The 25443-nt window shown below is 34.4% G+C and overlaps 1 protein-coding gene across 1 annotated transcript in view; it reads left to right on the top strand.

Annotated features, from left to right (window-relative positions):
• The window catches only part of CCDC171 (coiled-coil domain containing 171), a 362781-nt gene that overhangs the window by 76013 nt on the left and 261325 nt on the right, over positions 1 to 25443 (top strand). The window contains exons 8-10 of the mRNA XM_032636251.1: positions 7171 to 7263; positions 11197 to 11357; positions 16453 to 16591. Of these exons, the coding sequence (XP_032492142.1) occupies positions 7171 to 7263; positions 11197 to 11357; positions 16453 to 16591 (393 nt within the window). The remainder of the gene's footprint in view (positions 1 to 7170; positions 7264 to 11196; positions 11358 to 16452; positions 16592 to 25443) is intronic.

The following is a 25443-nucleotide window of genomic DNA, read 5'->3' on the forward strand; positions in this document are numbered from 1 at the left end:
GCTATCATGAATAATGCCTCCATGAACATTTGTATACAAGTTTTTGTGTGGACATGTTTTCAGTTTCACCTAGGAGTGGGCATGCTAGGTGACATACCTCTATGTTTAACTTTTTGAGGGGCTGTCACACTGTTTTGCATAGTGGAGGCACCATTTTACATCCCCAGCAGCAATGCATGAGGGTTCCAGTGTCTTCAGATCCTCACCAACACTTGTTATTATTAGTCTTTCTAATTATAACCACTTTAGTGGGTGTATAATGGTATCTCGTGGTTTTGCTTTGCATTTCTCTGATGACTGATGATGCTGAATATCATTTCATGTGCTTATTGGCCATTTGTATATCGTTGGAGAAATAGTTATTCAGATCCATTATACATTTTTAATGGGTTCTTTGTGTTATATGATCGTCGGATGTTTTAATAGGGAAAACGGGGTGTGGAGTGTATAGGAACTCTCAGTAATAATGCCAGATTATGAAGTTGAACTTGACAAAGATAAATTACTCATACGCTTACCACATATGGTCTAATTTTTTTTTTTTTTTTTTATGCGTTACGCGGGCCTCTCACTGTTGTGGCCTCTCCCATTGCGGAGGACAGGCTCCGGACGCGCAGGCCCAGCGGCCATGGCTCGCGGGCCCAGCCGCTCCGCGGCACGTGGGATCTTCCCAGACCGGGGCACGAACCCGCGTCCCCTGCATCGGCAGGCGGACTCTCAACCACTGCGCCACCAGGGAAGCCCTGGTCTAATTTTATATGAGGTTAGAGAAAGAAATTTAAAACTGAGATTATATTCCAAGTAATATTTTTAGCTTATTTGTCATTTGTGCTGAACATTTTTTCAGGCCAGAAAATTCAGGAGTGCATCATCATATTTTATATCATCATTTTTAATATCATGTGGTTTGTGGATGGCCTATTAGAAAAGGATTAGAATAAAGTTCTGCATATACTTAGAATTTAAAAAGATCATTTAGAAGTCACTTTAGGATGCTATAAAACTCTATGATCATCACTAAAAACATTTTAATTGCCTTATAGGTATGAAGAAGTGCTAGGTAACAGTGATTTTTGTTGATAAGATTCTTGATAAGTCACTTTTGACTCAATTGAGGTAGTGTCTAATGCCTAAACTTTAGGATTTGTTTTTGGATAACTCAGTATTGATTTATTTTCTTGTGAAATACTTACTTGCCCCAATTTCTTTTTTTTTTAATTGATTAATGTTGTAAATATAAAATTGTTTTAGACTAGTTTTATATTGAGTTTTTTCTTAGCTACTCTGTAAATACTTTTGATAATACCAGGTCTCTGCTTTGGGGGAATTTGAAGCTTTGAGGGTGTCCAGAGAGTCTAGTTTTATTCTATTTATAAGAATTTTCTAAGTGGACAAGTATAGTACTGTGACTTACCTACAATTCTTCATGTTTAGACACCTTACAAATTTTTGCTTTATATTTAAGTGAATGTATTTTGTATTGGCTCTTTGACCGGGTGATGACATAATCAAGGAGAAGTTAAATTCCTAGAGAGCAGTTTATGTAGTTTAACATTCAGTTGTGGAGACATTAAGTACTAGTAATTCTAGGCGCTTATAATCATCATTGGTATTTTTAAAAAAGGATTAATATAAAATAAGATAATAAAGAGGAAAATTGTTAAATTTTTAATTTAATAGAACACATTATTTAATGTCAGTAATATCAGACTAAAGCAACTAATAGACGTTTAGCCTAATAAATGTTTTAAATTTTAATGAAGCTTCAACAGTTACATTTCATGAAGAGGTGATTTCTTTATGTGCCTGGGCCAAAGAAGTTTACATATATGTGTGTGTGTGTGTATAAAAATTTTTAAAAATCTGATATGCTATAGACCATTGTGTGGCTTAATCATCTTAACATGGATCAATGTTTTCTTAGATTAAAAAAATAACAAATTCCCAATCCAATTTTCTAAATGTGGTGCTGGATACCAGAGAACCAAGGGAAAAGTGAACTGGAAAAAGAAATATCCGTGGCTTTCATAAACCTCTTTACAACTAGGGGAGGTTTTTTTTTTTTTTTTTAATCATGGGAAATAAGTTTAACTCAATAAGAAAAGAGAAAAGAGAAGATGCAAACCTAATTCTGAGTGAACTGAAGAATCTTGTGAAGATTACAGTGGAGAGACAGCAGTCTTTGAAAATAAATTCTGAATTGCTTCTGTCAGTCATATTCTATATTATGGTAACGTAAGGAAGGGTAGAATGTAGTTTTTTACTTATACATATACCATACTCAAGTGAAAAAGGAAAAGAAAAATGATTCTCACCTTTTGTATTGTTCGTGAAGCATCCGCATATGAATCATCTTTTTAAAGCCATCATGTGTTTGTAGGAATGATTTTTAAACACCTATTTGTGTTGATTACCAACTATAAAAGGTAAATAAATCACCTGGGTTATACTATTGTGCTTATAAGTATTATACATTTTTGTATTTATGTTCATAATGGATTTTAAAACTGGAAGTTCATTAAAAATTTTGTGAAATACTGAAGTTTTTTACTGCTAGAAAAGGTAAAGATGATTTTAAAGATGCTAAATTAATTTATTACCATGCCAAACAGAATTTGTGGCTTGTAAATTCTGTTCCTTAGAGATTCTGACTCTCTAAGATATCTTTTTTGGTAACAAAAAATACTTTGAGATCTTCAGTTTAAGAGCTCCAAGTATAGTGACTACTCTTGTTTTCTCCCACACAGGTAGGGAATAAGGATTGTAGTTAATTGTCATTAATTGTTAACACACATTTAATATATTATTTACAATCACTAAAATATAATACATATACTTACCACTAAAATAACCATTATAGAATTAATCAGTCCCTTAGAATCATCTTTTTGAAGATGGATTATTACTATATTGGTTACTTGTAAGAGTTTTCATTAATGGGAAATATCAGGTGATAAAATCTGGAACAATAGTTAAATAAACAACCACTTCCTATTTACACAGCTATTGATATTCTGGGGTAAACTTTGTACAACTGTTTTGGAAACAGTACTACCTAACACACTACTGAGAAGTCTTTGATTGGTAGGTACTTGTGTGATATTTCCTCCCTCATTTTTCTTGATGTCCATTTTAGTGGGCTAAATTTCATATATCAAGGTTTTTCTGCTTGACTAATCCCTTTAAGTTCATGTATATCCTCTGGGCTGGGCATATTCTATTTGAGGAGGCAAGAATGTAGTAGGAGCTGCTTTTGCCCAGTGTCTCAGCAAATTCCTTGAACACATATGTTTTCATAATTTTTGTGAAACTTTGGAACAGGCCCATGGAAGCCATGGGAGCAGATGTGGTGTGGAGAACAAATGTGGTCTGGATGTGTTTCATTAGTTCTGCTTGTGAATTAGAGTTGGCGGCTCATGCCCTGTGTTATGATAAAATAATGTTTTCTATGTTACCTTCTTCAAAGAATGAACACTCACTTTTCTTAAGTGGAGTAGACTATCTAACTGGGCTTATTGTGATTTAGTGAGATACAAATCATAAAATAAAAAAAATTATACCCATACAATGAACACAGAATTTACTGGAATAAAAATTAAAAAATTGGGGTACAATGAACACAGAATTTACTGGAATAAAAATTTCTTGGCAGTATATTGCAATCAGAAAGGACGTGACAGCCAGCTAATAAATGATAAAATATGTGATCATTCTGTGTCACATACAGAACTCTGATGTTCATAGTATTAGGGAACAGACAGTATATAGTGTAATCCTTGTACTACAGGCAAATTTATATATAGTTAAATTGTCCGGGGGTATATATGAATTTGTGTTGGATTTTGTACTTTAATCTGAATTCTCTTATGCTTTCTGCTCTTGCTATGTTGATTATATTAGGATTGGAGATAATGATTGTTGTACTAGTTCTCTTAGGTGATATTGGAGAAAAATATTTGTGAACAGCAAGTTGATGTTCCTCTAGCACCCTCTGCTGGAGATAAGAATTAATTCACCAGACTAGAAGATTTTTACAAAATATTTATTAGGAGGGCTTTAATTATGTCAACAAAACACACTCTTGAAGAAATTTGTTTAAATATGTGAAGATTTTTTTTGCTGTCCTTACTGATTAATTTATTGTTTTAGTAATTAATAAACAGTTTATAAATTTGTTTTCTTCTGGACATTTCATTTAAAAGAGGAAGGTATGGAAATAAAGGTGGGATCTCTGGTTTATTATTTCAACCCGTTTGATTTTGGTTTAGGCAGAAAAAAAAAGTCGTCGTGACTTTTGGAGTGAAATCAGATAAATTGATTAGTATGACAACATGTACATGAAAAATGAAAATTTTGCCACTTTTATCATGGAATCACTGAATATTCTGTATTTTAAGAAAATAACACTTATTTTGATAAAACTATGTAAATGCCTTTTGGAATATGAAAGAATATATTAACATTATTAGACTGGTTTCTTCTATTTGCCCTTTATTAGCTTTTTGCCTGTTTTGATCCTTTATTCTCAATGTCTATGGGTTATTTCCTTGACACTGGTTAGACTTCTGACTTGCAGAACCTAACACAAGTATTTTGAATATTGAGAAAGTTGACTTTAGTTCTTCAAGGACAGGAACTTCATCTTGTGGCATTACATTAAAAAATTTTTTTTTTTTTACTAGTATTGGCCCTACCTAGGGTAATACTCATTTTAATCTGGCTAACCATTAAGAATTTTTCTGATCTAGTATGTATCACCTTCGTACCTACAACCAGTGGGGATCCCTTGTTCTAGGATTCAAAGTCAGCATTGAGAGGAACTTTTAAACAGAAATGAAGAAGCTTGACATAGGTGGCAGTCACTTCTTTGAAATGTCATTGGTTCTTACACTTAGGGATTCTTTTTATTTTTTATTGAGATATAGTTCACATAGTATTGAATACACTCTTTTAAAGTATGCAGTTCAGGGTTATGAAACCATTGCCACTATCTGATTCTGGAACATTCTTACCACCCCAATAAGAAACTTTATGCCCATTAGCAGTCAGTGCTCATTCCTTCCTTCCCCTGTCCCCAGCTATTGGAAACCACTCATACACTTTCTATCTCTATGGATTTGCCTATTCTGGCCATTTCACATAAATGAAGTCATTTAATATGTGGTCTTTTGTGTCTGGTATCTTTCGCTTAACATATATTTTCAAGGTTAATCTATGTTGTGGCATGTGTTGGTACTTAATTCCTTTTTATGGCTGAATAATATTCCATTGTATGGATATACCACATTTTGTTTATCCATTCATCAGTTGATGGGCACTGGGTTTTTTTTCACCTTTTTTGTGTTTATGCTCTGCACTGCAGCAGACATTATAGGAATATGTTTTGCTCAAGGAAAAGTGTAGTCATTTCTCACTTATCCACAGACCACTTGATTAGTTTTTGGATTATCCTATTTTTATTATGCCCCTTCTGGTTGTGATACATTACTATCTCTGTATGCAAAAAAGAAATGGTGGGAGAAAAGAGGAAAAATCAAACTAATCAAGCTGAGCATTAAAAAAAAAACAAACCTATAGCTAAGGCTAAATGACAGAGTAAGTATAACGAATAGAAACATTTCTTGCCCAAATTTTGTCTAAGAAAGGAAAGGAAATTACTATTGTCTTTCTCTTTCACTGTTGAACTATCTATATTTGACAGACAGGACTCTAGGTGTGGCGGGGCTGACTCCAGCTTGAAAAACTAATAAATTAGACTTTGTCATAACAAAAACTTTTGCTATGTGAAAGACACTAACGTTAAGAGAATGAAAAGACAAGCTGTAGACAATATTTGGGAGGAAATATTTGCAAATCACGTACCCAAAAAATGACTTGTATCCAGATTATATAATGAATTTTCAAGATTCAATAATAAAAAAACAAACAGCTCAATTAAAAAATGAGAAAAAGGGGCTTCCTTGGTGGCGCAGTGGTTGAGAGTCCGCCTGCCGATGCAGGGGACGCGGGTTCATGCCCCGGACCGGGAAGATCCCACGTGCCGCGGAGCGCCTGGGCCCTTGCGCCATGGCCGCTGAGCCTGCGCGTCCGGAGCCTGTGCTCCACAATGGGAGAGGGCCGCGTACCGCAAAAAAAAAAAAAAAAAAAAAAAAAGAGAAAAAGATTTAAGCAGAAACTTCACCAGAAAAGATATACAGATAGTAAATAAATACATGAAAAGATGCTCAATGCCATTAGTTATTAGGAAAATGAAAATTGAAACTAAAATGAGATACCATTACATTCCTATTTGAATGTCTAACCCTCGCCCCCAAATAACCCAGAAGACTACCATGCCAAGTGTTGGTGAAGATGTATGAAATTGGAAACAGTTTGTGAAACAGTTTGTCAGTTTCATAAAACATTAAACATATGCCTACCACCTGACCCAGTCATTCTGTCCTTCACTATTTATCCCAGAGAAATGGAAGTGTATGTCCATACAAAGATTTATACATAATTGCTCATAGAAGATTCCTTTGTATAGCCCTAATATATAGCCCTATATATATTCCTTTGTATAGCATCCAATTCAAATGTCCATCAGTAGGTGAACTGATAAACCGATTGTGGTGTATCAACACAGTGGAACACTTTAACAGTAAAAAGTGAACTATTGATATGTGCAACCACATGGATGAAACTCAAAATAATTTTGTGGGGAGAAAGAAGCCAGGCAATAAATAATATGCACTGTGTGATTCAATTTATATTGAATTCTGGAAAACAGGAAATGATCTATAGTGACAAAAAAGCAGATCAGTGTTTACTTGGGGGTTAGGGGTGGGGTGGTGAGGACTGGATGACGGGGTTACCAAAGGACACAAGGAATCTTCTGGGGTAATGGAAATATTTGTCTGTCTTGATTATGGCAATGATTTCGTGGGTGTATATATACAAAACTTACCAAGTTATACAATTTCAATATGTGTAATTTATTACATGTAAAGTATAACTGAATAAAGAAAAAGAAAACAAGCTCTGGAGCATTATTCCCGAGCATTATTTTTGCAACATGACTTTTATACTCTTGCAAATGAAAAAATGAGGCTATAGTAATCCAAAGTGTTAATTACAATATAGTGGCCTATATTCAATTTAAATTCCAATGTTTAAACTTAATGTTTTCAGGCAACTACTCTAAGAGTGAGGAAATTAGAAGAAGATGTTGAAGCAGAGAGAGCAGCACATTTGGAATCGAAATTTAATTCTGAAATTATTCAGGTAAAATGTGAACAACATTTTTTTAATGGATTTTATTAAGCTGGGAAAACCAGCATTATGTTCAGAGAACTAAGGTGTGCGTTTAGAGCAGGTAGCGTGTTGTTAAGACACGCGTTATTCTATTTACTATAATGGTATAGTTGAAGATAGTCTTTATTAGAGAGGAGCTGGCACACTACACCCCACAGGCTGAATCTTACCCACTGAGCGTGCTTATGAAGTTTTATCTTGTCCGTGGTGGCTTTTGTGCTACCTTGGCAAAGTGGAGTAGCTGCGACAGAGACCTCACGTTCTGCAAAGTCCAATGTGTTTGCCATCTGGCGCGTTACAGGAAGATCTGCTGATCAGAGTGTTCTTCTTATCAACAACCTTGGGATGAATTTCTTTCTGAAAACATTTTAAAATCTGCACCTTCATTGATTGAGTGCATATCCTGTGCATATCACCTGTCACTATATTAAGAGCTGAAGGCATAAAGGTGAATGAGCTCCTTTTGGGACTCAAAATTCCATTACCAGAGATACTGTGTACCTATATATGTTGGTGTATAGGTAGAAATATTAAATACTAAAGTACTATGGGAGCGTAATAAAGAGAAGGATTAAATCTGAGAGGGGAACTGAATGAAGGCATCCTAAGGAAAGCATCCTTTTCCCTAGGGCTTAGAGAATGAGAAGGAACTCCTAAGGTTAGCAAAGGCATTTTAACTGGGGGTTGGCAAACTACTGTCGTGGACCAAGTCTGACCCTCAGCCTTTGTTGTAAATAGTTTTACATAAAGTTCCATAAGTCCAAGTCCATAATTTAATTTGGTTTTTTAAAAAAGACTTAGACTTTTCCCCTATATTAAAAATTAATTAATAGAATTTGCAGAGTTTTATTATTTAAACAGGTCTTAACTAGGATGCAACTAACTTTGTAAGAATTTTAAAATAATTGTTTTTTACTTTTATCTTTAATGAAATGCCTTTTACCTGCAAAATTCTCAGACCCATGTATTTTTTTTTAACATCTTTATTAAAGTATAGTTGCTTTACAATGGTGTGTCAGTTTCTGCTTTATAACAAAGTGAATCAGTTATACATATACATATGTCCCCATATCTCTTCCCTCTTGCATCTCCCTCCCTCCCACCCTCCCTATCCCACCCCTCTAGGTGGTCAGACCCATGTATTTGAGTGCATGTATATGTAAAGCAAATTTGTGTAAGTTAAGGTTTTTTTTTTTTTAGTTAAGCTTTTTTGTTTTTGTTTTTTTTTTTTAGAAAAAAATGATTGGATTACCCAAAATGGCATTAATAGGCAATAAGGCTGAAGTTTTAAATTCATGCAAGAAGTAGAATTCAAAATTAAGTTTTTCATTGTAGTTATATCACTGGGAATATATAGTTAATAGGTATAAAAATGAAAATGTTACATGTGTATTTTATACTCATATAATTAAAAATTAATATTTGATACCCAACTTAGTGCTATAACTTAGGAAAAAAGCAAAAGTGTATATTTGAATCATAGATCTATAAATATTGACAAATATTTTTAGTGAGGTACACCCAGTAAAATTCAGTTTCAGACTAGTTTAAAAGCAAATGAGACTACTGAGTTGTAATTAATCACCATCTTACTATAAATGGGAGTTAAAAATATGTTTGAAGTATTCTGTTATTAAATTTGTTTGGATGCTATGTCATAAAAATGAGAAAGTAGATTCAGAAGAGTGACTTGGAATTGTTTGTCTAGTTTTCTTTCAGTTGGATTGGTTTATCATTTGTGATTGAATGTGCATAGTTTCTGAAAGAACATACCAATGTAGATAGAAGAAAATGTTTCCTAGACTTATTAATTTTTACTTGTACACTGGGTTTAGACATAATAACAACAAAGAAAAATAGTTTAAAAGACCAAATTTGAAAATGTACAAAGTTGTATTGTATCTACATATCTATTCTACTTCCTTACTTTAGTGTAAGAGAATAGGTGTTTCAATTAATCCAAAATAGTTTTGGATAATTAGAAATAATTCTGGTGATTACTATTTGTATGGATTAATTTATGAAACATTTTCATATTTCCTACGCTTCATTTTTTGGTGAGTTCATTTTTCCTAACTCAGGTTATGTTTTGCCATTCCTGGGAAGCTTGTGTCACACAGAGTTCATAGATTTTTTCTGATTTCATGGCCCTTTGGGCCTGCTTCTGTGACAGGAAGCACTTGCCTATATTCTCTCATGGTCTATCCTTTCCTAACAAGAGCTGAGACTGTATATTTTCATGATGATTGTATATACCGCAAGCACTACATTGCCTGGCACATATTAAGTGCCTAATAAATATTTATCTAAACACTTATTAAATAGTTATTATATATTTACATTTAATGTTAAATACATATTAATATTAAATAAATGTTGTCTCATTAGATCTTTGTAGCCACCCTGTAGAGTCTGTATATTATTATTATTATTGTTATTGTTAGTATTTACTGTTTACAGATGAGGAACCTCAGGCTTTTGGAGTTTAATATGCCCAAGGGCATATAAGTTGATTTGTAGAGCTGCGACTCAAACCTGAGACTTACGGTTCTAAAGCCCCATTTTCTATCTAGTGTGAAGCATTTTTTTCCTACCGCCCTCCTTTTGTGAGCTTTAGCGAGCTATTTTTTTATTCTTAACTTAATTTTCTAAAAAGATAAAATATTCACATAGTTCAAAAATTAAAACAAAATTGAGGCGATCGAGAACTCTTGCTTTCACTCTTGTCTCTCCTATTGTTCTCTCTTTCCTGCTGTCTATCCTTATTTTTTCCACTTGTTTACCTAAAATATAGCATACCACATACAATAATCTGGACTCTGCTTCTCCCAATATGTATTAACTACACAGAGAACCATGTAGACAACTTGCTTTTCAAAAGTTATTTTGTAGCCTTTTTATAGCTACAAATTATTCTTTTATGGATATGCACTTTATCTATTCTACTGTTGGCGTATACAGGGAATCTAGTTTTTAAAATGTCTTGTTGTGTAAAATTTCAAGTACATGCAAAAGTAGAGAGAATAGTAGAATGGACTCCCTGTGTACCCATCACTCAGCTTCAAGACTTATCTCACAGGACAATTGTGTTTTATCTATAATATTAGCACTCTTCTACTCCACCACCCCCAGATTATTTTGAAGCAAATCCTAGATATCATATTACTACACCCATAAATATTTTAGTCAAATAGTATTATTTGATTTTTTTTTTTTTTTTTTTTTTTTTGCGCTATGCGGGCCTCTCACTGTTGTGGCCTCTCCCGTTGCGGAGCACAGGCTCCGGACGCGCAGGCTCAGCAGCCATGGCTCACGGGCCCAGCCGCTCTGCGGTATGTGGGATCTTCCCAGACCAGGGCATGAACCCGTGTCCCCTGCATCAGCAGGCGGACTCTCAACCACTGCGCCACCAGGGAAGCCCAATAGTATTATTTGATAATAAAAATTTTGCTTTTCTACAGTAAGAAATCTCCAGGAATAAAAAGATCTGTTAACTTTGTTAGGCTTATAAAGATGTTCATATAATAATGTTTCTCAAAAGAGAGGAAGGATACTTCCCTCTAGTTTTCAAAAACCACTTAATTTATTATGTTTATAAAAAAAATGTCCAAATGGGGTTAGTAGATCAAAATTAGGCACTTTGATGGGACGCATTATATTGTATCCGCCTGTCCCTTTTCATAGCACAGTTGAGTCTGTAGTCTTCCACTCTTCTCTTCCATTACACATGTTGAGAAAGGGAATAAACTGCCCTTTGCTTATTTTCCTTTTTTAAACCAAAAACAGAAAGAAAGACTTGTTTGGATGAATGATAATCTGCTGTTTGATAAAGTATTCTACTCAATTTGAGATTGGTGCTAGTGTTTCCTTTCTTGCTTTAATTACTTTTCTGTCATCTGATAGTTACGGATTCGAGACCTTGAAGGAGCTTTGCAGGTAGAAAAGGCCAGCCAAGCAGAAGCTGTTGCTGATTTGGAAATGATCAAGAATGAATTCAAAGAAGTTGAAAGTGCATATGAACGAGAAAAGCATAATGCACAAGAGAGCTTTGCAAAACTAAATATGTAAGTGTTATACTGTAAAACTCTCTAAATTAATATTAAGAGTTTATGAAATCTACATGAGTATGAATGTGTAGTACTAGGTAAATATGGAAATGCTCTGTTGGATTTTGAAGTATCATGGCAATTCCAAGGAGTCTCAGAAATGCAGAAATACTTTCTTATACTAGAAAGTAAATATATTAATATATTTTATATTTACTGTTGTAGTATCTTTAAGGCCTTGACTTCTAGGCCACCTAAAATGGGCTATGTGGGAGATGGGTAATGTTTGAGATATTCGTAAACTGTAGAAATAATAGTAGGAATAATACTGCTACTGGGGCTATCATGTATGTGGCTCACTTCATACCTAGCATTGCATGGTTTTATTTAATTTCTAACACCCTATGAGGTAGCTACTCTTTTTTTATCCCTGTTCTACAGATGTGAAAATTGAGGCCTAACGAGGGTAAGGACACACAGCTAAGTGTAGAGTCAGGATCTTTCTGACTCCTATTGATTTTAACCTTTTCCAGTTCAAATGTCTATCATCTGAAAAGTTCTGTGAAATTTTTTAAGAAGTTTATAGCTATTTAGTATGCTTCCAAAAATAAGTCAATAGTAGACATTTTAAGCCATTTCCTCTCAGAGGATGAAATGTGTACCACCATTGGTACATGACATGATAATAGGTTGATATATTAGAGTTATGTATTTATTTTTAATGTTTATTTATGACAGATAGTAGTTTTCCATTTACAGTTATAATATAGTTTCCTTTTAAAATACTTCATTTAACTTACGATGTGAGTTAATTTAAAGAAAGGTATTATTTAGAGTTGTGAGTATGGCAGGAATTATAAAGATGGCACTTGAAAGACAAGTTTGAAAAAATTTAAAACTCTTTAACTGTGATTACCTTTATTAGTAATGCTTATAATACATTAAATGAGTAATTCTTAACTGAATTTTCTTGCTTCCTCCAGAATGACTTAAATGACATTCTGTGAACATTATTCTAAGGACTTATGCTCCTTTATTTCCTTTGAATCATATCTTGAATCTGCACATTTATATATAAATATGTTTGAAGGGCCTTTATGTAGCATATAGTACAGGCTTCTTTACTGTTGCTTTGAGGTAATGATTATGACCTACTAGTGAAACTGTAAGAAGTCAGACTGTACTCCCAACAATTAAAGCTCTCCAGCGGTGAAATAATAGGCTTCTTTGGGGAACTAGTGAACTCTCTGCCTTGGAAAGTTCGAAACAGGGGGTAGATGATTCTTTGTCATGGATACCGAAGAAGAGAGCTCTGCAAAGGTTGGATTAGAGGAATTCTAAGATAATTGCTAACGTTTAAGCTCTAAGATTTTAACCTATGCACTTTAAAAATTGGACTCCAGAGCAAATTTTTTCCTTATGTTTGTTTTGCTATTATTTGTGTTTTGGTGCTTGAAAAATTTTACTCAAGTTTTGTATTCCAATAAACACAAACTAACAGTTCTAAATATTAATTATGTATTACAGCTAAGCACCAGCTGACAATCCTAAATGCTTTAATATAATGTCCTTTATCTGTTCTTCATCTCTATATAAATGTGCTATAATAAAAGTTACTAATAATATTAATAAATAAACAAGAAACAGTAAAAATTAAGTAGTAATTAAAGTCCACGACTCATTGATAGTTTCTGTGACTTCTCTCCCCCATCCCCTCCTTCTTGTCATTGTATGTCATACGACAGCCACTTCCTTTCCATTTATCAGTGGTATGAGAAGGACTGATATGACATGAGGGATGATTGGATAAGTTATTTCATTTTCTACCTATACGTCTGATTCTTTTTCAGAATCGTCTTTAAAATCTTTTAGAGTCACAAACTCTCAAGTATTAATTTTTCAAAGTAGTTCTAAGTTTTGGATAATGTATTTCAAAAGGAGAATTGATATTATAGATCTTTAAGGTAAATAATACCTTTAATTTACAACTCTGAGAGCAGTGAGTTTTGGGGTAGGAGACATTGTTTTACCTTTTGGATAGATCTGATTTAGCAGTTGGTGATAACGAGGTTATAGAGGAAATGCTGCCTGAACCTTGCAGGTGGTTAAGGGTTTTAAACTTCTGTTTCCTTCCAGGTAGATCTAGGCAGGATCTCATTAAAAGGCAGGAGGAAAAAGCTGTGTGTGTATTTTAGAGTTTTAATTTTGGCCAACAGTTTCAAAACAGTGAATATTCCTGCATGAAACTATTTTCAGTGGAATATATATGTATACATATGTAGATGGAATATACATATGTATACATATATATTAGATGGAATATATGTATATATAATATATTATTATATATTAAATATTACATATAATAATATAATAAGTAAAATTATTATATATTAAACATATCTTTTGAAGAACTCAGCTAAGAATTTGAATAACAGGCTATTTTAACGAATACATATAATGTATAATTTTAGAAAGAATATATATTCTCTATATTCCTCTAATTAAATTTTCTTAGTTATAAATTGTTTTCCATTGAAAACTTACAGTATAAAACTAAACTTTTTCAGTAATTTTTTTTATACTTGAAATTTTTGGCCGCACTGAGTGGCTTGTGGGATCTTAATTCCCCCACCAGGGATCGAACCTGTGCCCTTGGCAGTGAAAGCACAGAGACCTAACCACTGGACCACCAGGGAATTCCCTTCAATGTGTCGGGTCTTCATTAGCTGTTGTAACTAACTGATTGTTGGGCAATGGTAGGGAGAAGATCCTGATAATCCTTACATCTAGTTTAAGTTTAAATTTAGTTTAAAATAATGCTAGTCAAGGATATGATACTGAACAGACTGAATCTAAATTTATTTATTTTATTACATTCAGTATTTAGGGACTTCTTTATTTTTCTAAATACATCAACCAAAAGTATAAAAAGAAGTACAAAAGTACTGGGTTGGCCAAAAAGTTCCTTTGGTTTTTAAGTAAAAATAAAAGACACATTTTTTATTTTCACCAAGAACTTTATTGAACAATGTATTCACCATTTTGTTCCACTACCTTCTGCCATTTTTCAGGCAACTTCATAATTCCATCTTCCCAAAACTTTTTATCTTTTTGAGCAGAGAACTGTTCCAGGTGCCTTTTACAGTCTTCCAGGGAATTGAAATTTTTTCCATTAAGAGAATTTTGTAAAGACCGAAATCAATGGAAATCCGAAGGTGCAATGTCTGGTGAATATGGCGGGTGAATCAGAACTTCCCAGCCAACCTGTAACAGTTTTTGCTTGATCATCAAAGAAACATGCAGTCTTGCGTTATCCTGATGGAAGATTATGTGTTTTCTGTTGACTAATTCCGGTTGCTTTTCGTCGAGTGCCACTTTCAGTTGGTCTAATTGAGAGCAGTACTTGTTGGAATTAATTGTTTGGTTTTCACTCCCTTCCAATCCCACCGTATACACAACATCACCTTCTTTGGATGAAGACCGACCTTTGGTGTGGTTGGTGGTGGTTCATTTCGCTTGCTCCACGATCTCTTCCGTTCCACATTATTGTACACTTTTCATCACCTGTCACAATTTGTTTTAAAAACGGAACATTTTTGTTACGCTTCAGTAGAGAATCACGTGGGGAAATACGGTCATAAAGGTTTTTTTCACTTAACTTATGTGGAACTCAAACATCAAAGCGATTAACATAACCAAGCTGGTGCAAATGATTTTCAGTGCTTGATTAGGATATTTTGAGTATGTCGGCTGTCTCCCACGTGGTATAACATTGATTGTTCTCAGTTAGTGTCTCGATTTGATCACTATCAACTTCAACTGGTCTACCCGACCGTGGAGCATCATTCAGCGAGAAATCTCCAGCACAAAACTTCGCAAACCACTTTTGACACGTTCGATCAGTCACAGCACCTTCTCCATACACTGTGCAAATCTTTTTTTTGTGTTTCAGTTGCGTTTTTACCTTTCTTGAAATAATAAAGCATAATATGCCAAAAATTTGCTTTTTTTCTTCCATCTTCAATATCCAAATGGCTACACAAAAATTCAACAAATTTGATGTTTTTTTAAATGCACGCTGATATGACAGCTGTCACAATATAGTCTAACAAAATTGTTTTGAATGAAGGTAAAGACAACTAAGGTGTACTAGAGCCAAATTACTGAAAAAACTGAATGAACTTTTTAGCCAACCCAGTATTATAACTTGTGGCACTATTATTGTTTATATTCTTGGTAAAAGATAGCCTGAAGATGGCTATTTTTTAAAACAGCTGTACTGTTGTCAAATTCTTAGCTAAACTCTTAAACAACAACAACAACAACAACAAAATGGGAATCCAGTAGGAAAGAACGGCTCTTAAGTACAAGTTTCCTTCTTCTCCCTTTCCTTTCTTGCCTAAAATCCTCCATCTGTCAAGTCCTGACTCTTCTCTGTTGGATTCAGAGAGACTGGGGCTCCTTGAACCTTCAGTTTACTCCCGCCCTACTCATTCCCCTTGGGTGGGGCTGTTGGCAGAAGCATAGGAGCCAACTTTTTTGGGTTGTGCATGAGATTACTGACAGCAAGGGCTGTTCACCATTTCACTGGACTCAACTTGGACTTTATTTATAAAATACACCAAATACCAGGTGCATTTAATTTTATATTTGCTGATTACTAATTTTTAAATTAAAATTTGATTTTAATAAAGTTAGCACTTGTACATAATCTAAAAAGTAAAATAGTGCTTTTAAGCTCATGAAAAACCACATTTTGGTACCCCATTGCTTTCTACGACCAGTTTCTGCTCCTTTGAAGCAACCAATTTTAATTCTTATAGCTGTTTCTTCTGATATTTAACTTTGTATTTCTAGATAACATGCATATTATGCCACTTTTTCAACTTCCACCTCTACATGTTATCTATTGGCCTCAACTATTATTCCTTCAGAGTCTTTCATTTAAGAATGTACAATTCTTTCTATTTGAAAAAATGAGAAGTGACCTTTAAAACCTCTGGGCATGAAACCATCATATATAATACATCTGCGACTTGTGTTAAAGTTGTATAATAGGACCTGATAAAAGCATATTTGAAAAACCTGCTCTGACACTTTAACTTTTCAGATTAGAGAGAGAGTATTTCTCCAAAAACAAGAAACTAAATGAAGAAATCGAGGAACAGAAGAAAGTAATTATAGACCTTTCAAAGAGACTCCAGTATAATGAAAAAAGTTGCAGTGAATTACAGGAAGAACTTGTAATGGTAAGGATAAAAAAGAAAACCCTATGGCAGTTACTTTATTGGGTCAAATTGGATGTTTAACAGTTTTTTTTTTCTCACTACATGCCATGAGATAATTGTATGAAAGTAATTTTAGTGGCATTGATATAAAATTTCAAAACTGGAGACACTGTTTACAACAAAGCTATACATAATAAAACCTCTGTTCTTTGGAATAATTGAGAAAACTAAATGAATTAGTGGAAAGTCTGAATTACAGAGTGTTTTCAAACTGATTCAGGTGTTTTTCTTTTTTTTTTTTAAGTGCATAAAACAATGTTACCTAGATGGAGGTGGGGTTAGGGTTTATAATCGGTAGATCTAATGATTTCAAAGACTCCCCCCGCTTTTTTAAAAAATAAATTTATTTTATTTTTGGCTGCGTTGGGTCTTCATTGCTGTGCGTGGGCTTTTCTCTGGTTGTGGCGAGCTGGGGCTCTTCGTTGTGGTGTGCGGGCTTCTCACTGCGGTGGCTTCTCTTGTTGGGGAACACGGGCTCTAGGCGCGCAGGCTTCAGTCGTTGTGATACGCGGGCTCAGCAGTTGTGGCTCATGGGCTTAGTTGCTCTGTGGCACGTGGGATCTTCCTGGACCAGGGCTCGAACCCGTGTCCCCTGCATTGGCAGGTGGATTCTTAACCGCTGCGCCACCGGGGAAGCCCTATTTTTATTTTTTAAATTTATTTTTGGCTGTGTTGGGTCTTTGTTGCTGCGCGCAGGCTTTCTCTAGTTGTGGTGAGCGGGGACTACTCTTCGTTGCGGTGTGCTACCAGGGAAGCCCCAAAGACTCCCTTTTATAATCATTTTGAACCTGATCACTCTGTCTCCATTCCCCAATAATCGAGCCTTCACACCATCACCAAATTTATCTTTCTAAAGTATTGATCTGCTCTTGTCACCCTCCATTCATTAAAAAGCAATTAATGTCTCCCTGTGGCTTTCAGAATAAAGTCCAACTTCATGTCATGTAATCCAAGGCCATTTTCTTTGTGGCTCTATGTTAACTTTTCCAGCTTCTTCTATTGCCGTTGCCCTCTCTTTGTCTTGCTCCAGCCACAGTAAAGTACTCTCAGCTTCGTAAACACATTATATATCTTCACAGTGTCTTACGTTTGTTCAGACTATTTTTTGACCCATGTTGACTGAAATGCTCATTCTCTTAACAAATTCCTATATTATCCTGTGATGGTCAGCTCTGAAATTTTGCAGTCTATGACGCTTTCTATGGTTCCATCTTTTGCTACTTTTTCATCCACCTAAATTCAGAATTCTGCCCCCTCCCAGCTTTGTGTTTCCTTAGTTTAGCATCTGTATCATAACACCAAAATCTGATGTGTGTTATCTCTGCCAAGAGATTGAGAGTGCATTGAGGCTAACTTCATTTTACATGCCAAGATTCCACAGTAGTACTTGCCTCAGTAGACATTTGTTGGATGGATTTATTTGGTTGATGCACATACTCCTACTCTGCAGTTTGCTCGGAACCCCAAGAGGGAGGGCATAAAGTTTATAGTAATACCCTATTTCCTCTTTGTCTTGTTCTCCACGTACATACCTTCCCCAGAGACTTGGCTACTTCACTTTCAATTATATTCCACAACTCTTAGCGATGTTAGTTACTGAGGAAAATGAATATTCTTTTCCTTGTCCAAAAAGATGGAAACTCAGGGTTATACTAAGAAGTGGTAGCCAAATCAATGCTGCCGAGTTAGAAAGGTAACAATGACAAAGAAAGTAATGATGGGATAACATTTAAACTCTTTATCATTTTCAAATGACCCAGTATTATATACAGACAGGTGGCCCTCTGTCTGTCTTGCTTCAGCCACATTAGAGTACTCTTGGCTTCCTAAACAGATTATATATTTTCATAACTTTCTTGCTTCTGTTTTGGTTGTTCATATTTTTGACCACATTGGCTGAAATGCTCCTTCTTTTCTTGTAACAAATGTCGGTATATCCTCTAATGTTCAACTCTGTCTCTGTTTAACTCAGGATATCTAGTTTGTTCTGATAAAGGGATTGATATTATTGCTTACACTGTGGTTGAATTTGTAGTTTGAGTTCTTTGGATGTGGGATTTTAGAAAGCTTAGAGCTCTCTGTGTGGCATGCTGTAGTGCCTGTTCACTGTTATGTGCTACCCTAAATTTCATGGGCTATCCCACTTCTCACTTCTGGTTCAGGAGGGTGAATCATGGTGGAGAAAAACACGTCAGAGTCATTGAGCTGAGTATTGGTCTTGCTGTAATCAAACAGTTTGGAAAGTGAGTTATAACTGAGAATGCAATGGTGAAGACATTGTCACCAATATAAGTTGCGTGAATCCTCCTGATTCTGGTCTCCTAGCACTCCAATGACTAGTTAAAAGAAGACTGGCTGAATTCACCACTGAATTCAGGGTGCTTTGTGATTAAAAATAATTTACTTGGTGCCAATAGGTTTTTACTTTTTAACTTTTACAATTTGGTGGATGGTCTGAAATAGGCGAGTTGTAGCTCACTAGCAACCACCGTTTGCATGTTTGGACCATTGGCACTCAGCTTATAAAGCACTATTGTTCTGACTGGTGGAAGAGTCATTGGGATGTTCAGAAACGTATTCAGGTTGCAGCCTAAGTGATCTACAGTTCACATGGTTCAGCCTAACTATTTATATGTTCCTCTCTGTTTTTTCATCTCTCTTAAAGTCCTAGCTTTATGTCCTATTTTCTTCCATCTTTCTGTTTTCTTGTCCTCCTCTTTTTATCCTTCCTTATTATTAGCTTTCTCCTTTAACTTGTTCTGTTTTATTCTTTTTAGAACAGTTGCTTTCTATCTCTTTACCCAACCATAATATGAAATTTAAAAAATATTTAATGAAAATACTATTACTTTAAATAGTAAGTACAGTGTTTTATTTTTTATTAAAAAACATCTGTAGCTTTTCTTAAATCATTTTTTGGGTACATAGTCCTTTATTTCCTTTTATTTTTTCTGTAGGTTAGTGGCCTTTGAGTTGGGAGGGGAATCTTATAAATTTCTCTCCAAAGAGATATCTGTCAAATTAAGAATTTTAAACCATAAAAAATGGAGTTTTTTTTAGTTCTGCATCCTTACAGTCTGTTATTTTTGCTTTGAATTCATAATTGTTTTTGACTGAAGAGAAAATACCTTAAGGAGAGGCTTTTACCTTTTGTTTTTGGAAATAAAACTTTGTTTTAATGACATCCTATGATCCTACGTACCCTAGTGTGTCTTTCCCACAGTTATGTTTCTATTGAACATAATAGTGTCAGCTTTTATAGAATATAGATGGGAAGCATAAGTTAGCTACAGGTAATTTTCCTCTCCCTTTGAGGTAACCACTTGTTTTCTAGTTTAGGTCACATTCATGACCATTATTCAAGTCTTGGTCTTTATTTTCTATGTTGCATTGTAAGAGAAAATTAAGGCCACTTTCCTCTATAGGTTTACTAGTGAGATCAAGGTATTATTAATATATGCAAAGGCTTCAGGAAGTTTTGAGACTTAAAAAAAGCAATTGTATAACCTAAGGTCACATAGCCTCTCAGAATTGGAAGAAACCATAGAGATCATCCAGGTCAGGATATACACAGTGTCAATAAGCCAGTTGCAAAGTGATAGCTTCCCTGTTTCAAGAGAGAGAATAAAAATATAGAGCATAATTTTGGAAAAGTTCAAACTGGTTATGTTGAGTCTTTTGTTTATATTTAAGGAATATAACCCAGCCAACATTAATTGTACTTTTATATTCATGAAATTACTCCTATTCAAGGTGTGGATTTAGAAGATATGATTAGCAAATGAGTAGTATATTATTATTTTTAATATCATAGAATTAATAGAATTTCAACATAGGACATCTAAGGATTTAACAAAATTAGTTTCATGTTCCATGTTATACACTATTGAATTTGACTTTAAAAAGTTTTGATTAAAGTTGAACTATTAATTTTAAATTCTATGAGTTTAATAATGATTTAATCAACTACTAATTAAAACCAAATTTCAAGTTTAAGCTGCTTAGTGATCATGCTTATTAAAGCCCTTCAGAGGTTCAATAGATCCAGTTGGGTCTTTTAGTCATTACTGTGAGGTTTTTTTTGTTTTTTTTTTTTACTCTCAGTTTTTATATCTGCTTCTCTTGAAGCAGGGGAGCTATCATTTTCAAATTGGTATTAGGATTTGCTTTGTGCTTTCCACAATGAAATTTTTTTAAGTCCATCATTTCTTGAGATTTGTTTTTCTGCCACTCAGTAATATTTAGTTACAGCTCTAGGAGAGACCACATATTGAAAACGGAATTCTAGTTCTCATGAGGTTTTGCTCAAAGAATATTTTATTCTCTAAAGAACTTGTGATTGAAAATGGTCAAGTGTATATTTTTTCCCTATACTTTGGGGGCTTGACTGATTATATAACAATAATGATTGCTAGCATTAGATAGGATTTTGGCAAGTGCTTTGATTGCTGTGCTTTGTGGTAAAGTAAAAGTTTCTTGATAATATTTTTGCATCAAATGATCAGTTAGGTTTGTTTTAGAAGGACATGTTTCTGATTTTGCAGGAGGCATTCAAAACTAATGGGCTAATAAAAATTCTATTCTGAATTTTTACTAAAAATTTGTTGATTCCTGCTTTTTACCAATAATAGGAGTAGTATTTATATATGAGCATTGTTTTTGCTAATATAAAAATCACTTTCTGTCTCTCTTAGTGGTCCCTAAAAATTTAATACTATTAAATAGTATTTCTCAAATGTGTGTATGTTTGTATTTGTGTATTTAAATGTGCATTATATGACTGGCTTCCTAAATTTATAATGTGGGCATAAAGCTTTTTTATTAAGCTTTTTGAAATTTATTAATATGTATATTCTTAAGTTTTGAAAATTTAAATCTCATTTTTGACCTGGGAAAAAATAAAATGGTATTGTGTTTGTGTGCGTGTGTGCACATGTGAGTGTGCGTGTGTGTGTATGTGCATGTGTGTGTGTGTGTGTGTGTGTGTGTGTGAGAGAGAGAGAGAGAGAGAGAAGGAGAGAGAGAGAGAAAGATAGAGATAGAGGGAGATATTTATATGTCAGGGCCTAAATTGAGATTGGACAGTAGCATTTTCTGAAAAATAAACTAAGTGTAAAGCTGTGTAAGGGAAGATGACAGTTCATCATATGCCATAAGCAATTGGGATCATAGAATGCTCACATCCGTGGAAGCAGCATAGGTGAGCAAGGAGGGAAAAAAATAGTAAACTGTTTTATGAAGAGGTAAGAGAGATTAGTTATCTTCAATATGATCAAAGGAAAAGCTGCAGATGGTGATGATTATGAAAGCTAACCAGATCAAATTCAGTTTAGCTGAGCAAGCTCTCCTGGAGTCCTTACAAATGGGCTGCCTATGTGGTAACTGGGTGGAAGATAAGATAAAAAGGTGAGATGTGGAGCATAAGTATGTGATGTCGGTTGCAGGTTCTGATGCTCCTCTGTTCTTTTCAGAATTCCTTTGTAATGCCTTAAAATATATTTAAACTAATTTAAAAGCTTATGTGAGTTCAAAACTGTTCAGAGGGGCTTCCCTGGTGGCGCAGTGGTTGAGAGTCCGCCTGCCGATGCAGGGGACACGGGTTCGTGCCCCGGTCCGGGAAGATCCCACATGCCGCGGAGCAGCTAGGCCCGTGAGCCATGGCCGCTGAGCCTGCGCGTCCGGAGCCTGTGCTCCGCGACGGGAGAGGCCACAACAGTGAGAGGCCCGTGTACCGCAAAAAAAAAAAAAAAAAAAAAAAAAAAAAAAAAAACTGTTCAGAAATTATAGATGTTACGTATCACTGCTACAAAAGTTCAACCTACTTTTAAAATGCTAATTTCATTAAACAAATCTAGTGACTAAGTAAAGGTATTTATTTTTTAACTTTGTTTTTTCTATAATTTTTAACCTTATTTAGTTCCCCTTAATTGCTTTTATTCTTACTTATGGTTTGAGTCAACTTTTCCATTGCAGATCAGCAGGGCTCATTTCGCTAATTTCTAGATATAAATGTTTGCATATGCTTTTTTATGTTTTTTTCACGAGTTTGTATTAGAAATTTTTATTTACATGCATATCTATTTATGATATTCATACATGATTAGCAAAGTGAGGGATGAGTTTTTTTTTTTTTTTTTTTTTTTTTTTTAATAGTCTGTGCCTACAAGGCACCTTCAGTTTATTAATTAATTAATTTATTTTTGCTGTGTTGGGTCTTCGTTTCTGTGCGAGGGCTTTCTCTAGTTGTGGCAAGCGGGGGCCACTCTTCATCCCAGTGCACGGGCCTCTCACTATCGCGGCCTTTCTTGTTGCGGAGCACAGGCTCCAGACGCGCAGGCTCAGTAGTTGTGGCTCACGGGCCCAGCCGCTCTGCGGCATGTGGGATCCTCCCAGACCAGGGCTCGAACCCGTGTCCCCTGCATCAGCAGGCAGATTCTCAACCACTGCGCCACCAGGGAAGCCCGAGGGATGAGTTTTTATAGGCTCAAAGAAAGATAAGATGATAGAATGACATGTTAGATTAAGCCAGAAATTCATTTACTTTAGCAATGTGTATAGTATACCAAGGTGGAAATACTACATAGTTCTTTGTCATCTCATTATCTTTCTGGTTAAAGATATTCTATAACCAACCTTGACTCCTCTTTAATAATACATTAAGGTCTGTCAGTCACAAATGTTTCTGAACTTTCTTTGAATATTTTGATATTTTTAGTCCCCTTTCTACACTGGTTGTAGATTCATCATGACATCTATAAAGTAGTTCTTGGTTCATGGTGAGTGATCAGTAAATGTTCATCCGAACATCATCTGGTTAGCCAACATAGCAGTAAGGAACTTTTATTCCTAGGGTAATAAACTCTTTATGTGAATTATGTCCAAGGCAAAAAGAAGTGAGTTCTTTTATCCTACCATTTTGTCTTTTAAACTTCTGTGCATTTTTAGGATTACAGAATTTGTTGAACAGCATTTTAACATTAACCTAAACTTACTCTTCATGTCACACAATAAAGCATGTTAATCAAAAATTAGAAACTTAGTATTTTATCTTGCTTTGCACTTTGTTTTTGACCCAGCAGTTTTGTTTATTTAGTTGGTAGGTTCTGTAGAATTTCTTGCATATCAAAAGGCTACTAAGAGAACTAACAGCTTTGAGAACAAAATTTAAATATAAGTGCAATCCACACTTAAAAAAAGTCCCAGATGTTTTCTCTGTATGAATGAAGAATGGAAGCTTCATTTATAAAACAAAAACAATTTATTAGGAAAAAAATTGTCAACTGTAAAAAGAAAAGGACACTTTGCTGTACACTTGAAACTAACACAATTTTGTAAATCAACTCTACTTCAGTAAAAAACAATGAAAAGGACAGTTTTTCCAGTCATAACCTGGTTCATAAACCTATTAGATGTAAGTAAAGTTTGTATTGGCTGTATTATGAGACTATGACCCGGATATCTCTGTAGAAAATTATAATACTACTAATTATAAATAGAATAGCAACTTTAAGGCATAGTTAATTAATTCTTTTTAAGCCTTTCATTCATCAAATCTTTTCTTTATTGTTTGAAAAATTTTACACTAATCAGTGTTTCCTGGCTAATTTGACATTAAATTTGGTTTTAAACTGTAATGGTATTGAAATTTTAGTTCATCTTTTTAAAATTGAAATATAGCTGATGTACAATATTATGTTAGGTTATACAACATAGTGATTCAACATTTAAATACATTATGAAGTGATCACCATGGTAAGTCATCTAGTAACCATTTGTCCCCATACAAAGTTATTATGGTATAATTGATGATATGCCTTATGGTGTATAATACATCCCTGTGACTTATTTATTCTATAACTGGAGGTTTGTACCTCTTGATTTCCTTCACCTACTTCACCCATTCCCCCATCTCCCCTCTGGCAACCACCATTTGTTCTCTGTATCTATGAGTCTGTTTTCATTTGTTGGTTTATTTGTTTTGTTTTTTAGATTCCACACGTGAGATTATATGGTATTTGTCTTTTTCTGACTTATTTCACATATTTAGCTCATTGTTTAGTCAGTATTGAACCCTACACTTGAAAGAGAAGAATTATTGTTGAACTAGGAATTTAATTGAACCTTTATATTAAGCTGACTCCAAGTATGCAATTTTTCTGGAATTCTATATTTATACTTATGTAAATTTCTATTCCTTGAGATTGATGGGAACTTAGCCTCAGTTGGCATTTCATAATAGAAAAACATATATTTTGGTGACAGATTGATCTGGGTTTTAATCACAACTCCATCTCATAATAGTTGTGTGACCTTTAGTGATATTATCCCTCTGAATCTGTTTGCTCATTGTAAAATGGTGCTAATAATATCTACTGTGCAGGATTTTCAGTGAGCATTAAAGATAATATATGTATTGAAATAATAGAGTGTGTGTATATGCATGTAATTTGTGAATATGATGCTGGATTTCCTCTGGAAATATATTTCTAGGACAATATTAGGAAAATGCTGAATAAGAAGTCCTAGGATACTAAACCTTTAGGACATTAAAATATATTGTAGGGAAGAACTTCTGAAATGATGGAGTAAGGAGCTTGGTGAACCTAACAAAAAATATTTAATTGGTGAAAAATTAAAAAAACAACCACAAAAAACCAACCATATAAAGCTCTGAAAATTGTCCTAAGGGCAAAGGAGAAACTTTCATTCAAGAAAATCTACTAATCATCAAAATTAAAAACCTTAGTTCTTCAAAGAACACCATCAGAAAAGTAAAAAGACAACTTATAGAACGGGAGAAAATATTTGCAGCT

Source organism: Phocoena sinus, chromosome 6 (genome assembly GCF_008692025.1).
Source record: "Phocoena sinus isolate mPhoSin1 chromosome 6, mPhoSin1.pri, whole genome shotgun sequence".
In the NCBI taxonomy this organism is placed as follows: domain Eukaryota; kingdom Metazoa; phylum Chordata; class Mammalia; order Artiodactyla; family Phocoenidae; genus Phocoena; species Phocoena sinus.